This window comes from Apis dorsata, unplaced genomic scaffold, assembly GCF_000469605.1.
Source record: "Apis dorsata unplaced genomic scaffold, Apis dorsata 1.3 scaffold_194, whole genome shotgun sequence".
Lineage (NCBI taxonomy): Eukaryota > Metazoa > Arthropoda > Insecta > Hymenoptera > Apidae > Apis > Apis dorsata.
The window spans coordinates 716,980-720,005 of NW_006263478.1; the positions used below are offsets into that span (position 1 = coordinate 716,980).

At 38.2% G+C, this 3,026-nt stretch overlaps 1 protein-coding gene across 1 annotated transcript in view; it reads left to right on the forward strand.

Annotated features, from left to right (window-relative positions):
- LOC102679324 (mothers against decapentaplegic homolog 6) overlaps positions 1-3,026 on the forward strand; it is a 73,081-nt gene that overhangs the window by 29,166 nt on the left and 40,889 nt on the right. Inside the window, exon 4 of the mRNA XM_006614615.2 lies at positions 1,314-1,400. Coding sequence (XP_006614678.1) covers positions 1,314-1,400 — 87 coding nt within the window. The remainder of the gene's footprint in view (positions 1-1,313; positions 1,401-3,026) is intronic.

Below are 3,026 nucleotides of genomic sequence, written 5' to 3' on the forward strand. Positions count from 1 at the left end.
TCGTTTCAATACCAAGGTGAAAAGGCCAAACGAGGAAATCACCACCGGTGCTATTAATCATCGTATTTGCATTTTCCATTGCTAACTACGATATTCGCTCATGGCAATTTTTATGATTATGGCATTACTCGGTGGCATTAAATAGCATCGCATCCTCGTTGAAATGACAATAAAAAAGAAAAAAAACTTTTTTGGTTAATATTCCTCTTCCTTCGTATTTCTTCTTCGTATCTCTCTGACTAATAATAAAAATTATTATCGAAACAAGATATTCAATATATACATCGTAGAAAATATCACTCTTGGGAAACGAAATGAAATCCTTTAAAACTCAGCATCCTCCTCGCCGAATCAAGCCAAGCCACATCTTAAATTTAGATTTGAAATTTAAATAGGGGGAAAAAAAAAATTTTTTTTTTCGCATCTCGTGGACAAAAATGATTGTCCACAAGAACGCTTAAATACCAGCCAACAAAATCTTGGTTCTAGCTTCCAGATGAGGATGCAGCTTAATGTTTTCGCGACAGCCACGCGTTATATACACGCGTTTGCATCATACCAGCTTCTAGGAAGATTCGTAACGCTTCCCTCTTTCTTTCACGTCCATAAATAAGACGCGGTCGCGATCGAATATTCGCTGGCCGAACCGCGACACAAGATTCCACGCCACTATTCCATCTCTTGGGGGATGTTAGCACTCCATTACCGATTCTTCGAAACACCGGTCGCGGTGTTTGGTTTTCTGGTCAGTTCGGGATACGAAACTTATAAATAGGACGCGTGGATTCTATATCGAGGTTGAGACGAGGTTTCATCCCCTTTCGTTTAACCCGTTTTAACTGGTTCCAGATGGGGGGATAACAAGTTTGGAATTGGTTCCGTGGAGGATCGAGAATTCTAACAAAATTTGAGGATCATCGATTCGTTGGATTCTATAAACAATTTTTAATCCTAATCTAATCTAATTATAATTCTATCTGTATAGTTTTGAATAAATAGTTCGAAGACGAAAGGAAGGTAAAGGATTTAAAGGGGAGAAAAAAAAAAGAATCCAATGTATTTGAAATTTTAACAATTTCGTTTCAACTTTTGAGATCGTAAATAGAATTTTAGAATTTTTAATAAATCACGAGATATTCGTAACGAACGACACGAGTTTTCTTCGATAGGCGAATCCTCCGCGAAAGCTGACAGCTGAAAACGAGAAATAGAAGAAAAGTAAAAAAAGTAAAACGCGTGAAAGAGAGAAAAGTGAGAGTGATCCTAATACGCAAGCGAGGGAAGATTCTAAAGGGGTTGCCGTTTATTTTCAGATCGTGCGCCCAGCGAAGGGGATCAACGTCGGTGCAAAAACAGCACACCCCTGCCGCTTCCCGGCTCCCTTACCACCAACGGAGAAGGTAACTATGTCCTCAAGGTTATACATACCCTTTCTCGTGTCTATCTGCGTCGTCTGAGCCGTATACGCACGAAAGAAAACACAGATTGCGTAGAAAAGGAAGCCGCCAAATATCCCATTTCGTTTCCATCTCGTTGATCTTAAAATCTCTTTTCAAGTCGTGTCATATTTTTGAAAAGTATTCGTCATTGATATTCAATTCATTTTCAATTTTTGACAGATAGATTTTAATTTAGATAAATTTGCAGTAGATTTTCTTTTTTTGATTTCGATTTATGATTAAGTTATATTACATCAGTGGTTTTCTTGCTAATTTTTATTTGTAAAAATGTAAAAATAAAATTTGATCGATGTACTTACAAAGGGATGCTTAAACGACGGAGAATAGATCGTGACAGGGGTTTTATAATATTCATTTAGTTACAATTGTTACAAGAATTTGAACGAATTCTTATCCTGGCATTTTAAGTATTTAAAGGACTGAATTCATAAAAATCAATCTTTTAAAATTTCTGTAAGGATCGGATGGAAAAAAAAGATTATCAGGTTATCATCTTTTAGATATGTAGTAAAAAATTCAGTCGATGACTGAATTTGTTTGTTCACGTATAAAGAATTCTGCTATTTCGCAAATCATCGGTAACCGCTTTGAATATGCAAACAGTTAATTTTAATATTTTGCTTTACTTGATAATTAGGCAAGTTCGATTTGTTAATTTTTTTGAATTAAAACGAATTAAATTGTCACAAATTTTTCGCCTCGATTTAATTGTTTAATTTCCAAATCCTTTACACGGGAATATCCTCCCCGCAGAATTAACCACCATACCACCACAGAGAATACTGTCCTTAAAGGCTTCGTTTTGAAATCTGGTGGATAATACTCGAGTTGCTTTCTTGGCACATCCCCAGAATCGGAATAATAGCAGCGAGTTTGCCTAAAAATAACAAGCGGGATGAGAATAAACACGTAGAGAAATTTCTTGGAAAAAGTGACACCTGAATGTACGACGCGAATCGACAGAGTCAACAGAAGTCGATCCTCAAAGGAAGGATCCTCGAAAGAAGACGAACGGGCGAACGGTTAATAATCGGTCCTGGTAAAAAATGTACACGGTGTAAATGCCGTTCATTAGGCTTAACGGTTGTTCCGTGGGTACATCGATCCTTCGGCTACGCCATTGGCCGGTGGCTACGCCTATATCCACGTGGTTAACCTTGAACGATGCTACGAACGATTTCTTCTCTTCGTCTTTCGCCGCGTTTTTCACTTCCGTGTCCAAGAGAACAGAGCATCGGAAAGATTCCCGGCTGAACTGGTTTGCAGGTCCGCCAGGACTTTCCGAGTCGGAGAAAGAGGAGAAAGAACGAGAGAGAGAGAGAGAGAGAGAGAGAGAGAGATGTTAAAAGAATTACTGACCGGGATACGGCAAAAATTCATCTCGCAGAAAAGTCGTCGTTGGATCGGGCCGTATTCCCTCTTGTATATTTCAGAAGGATGATGCGTTTTTGCCGGATGTTTAATTTCTCGGAAGAATGGAATATCTGTTGTGGGAGCATTACGAGGAATCAATCGTGCACCATCGTTGACCGCGTTTTTTTTTTTTTCGTTCATTTTTTTTTTTTT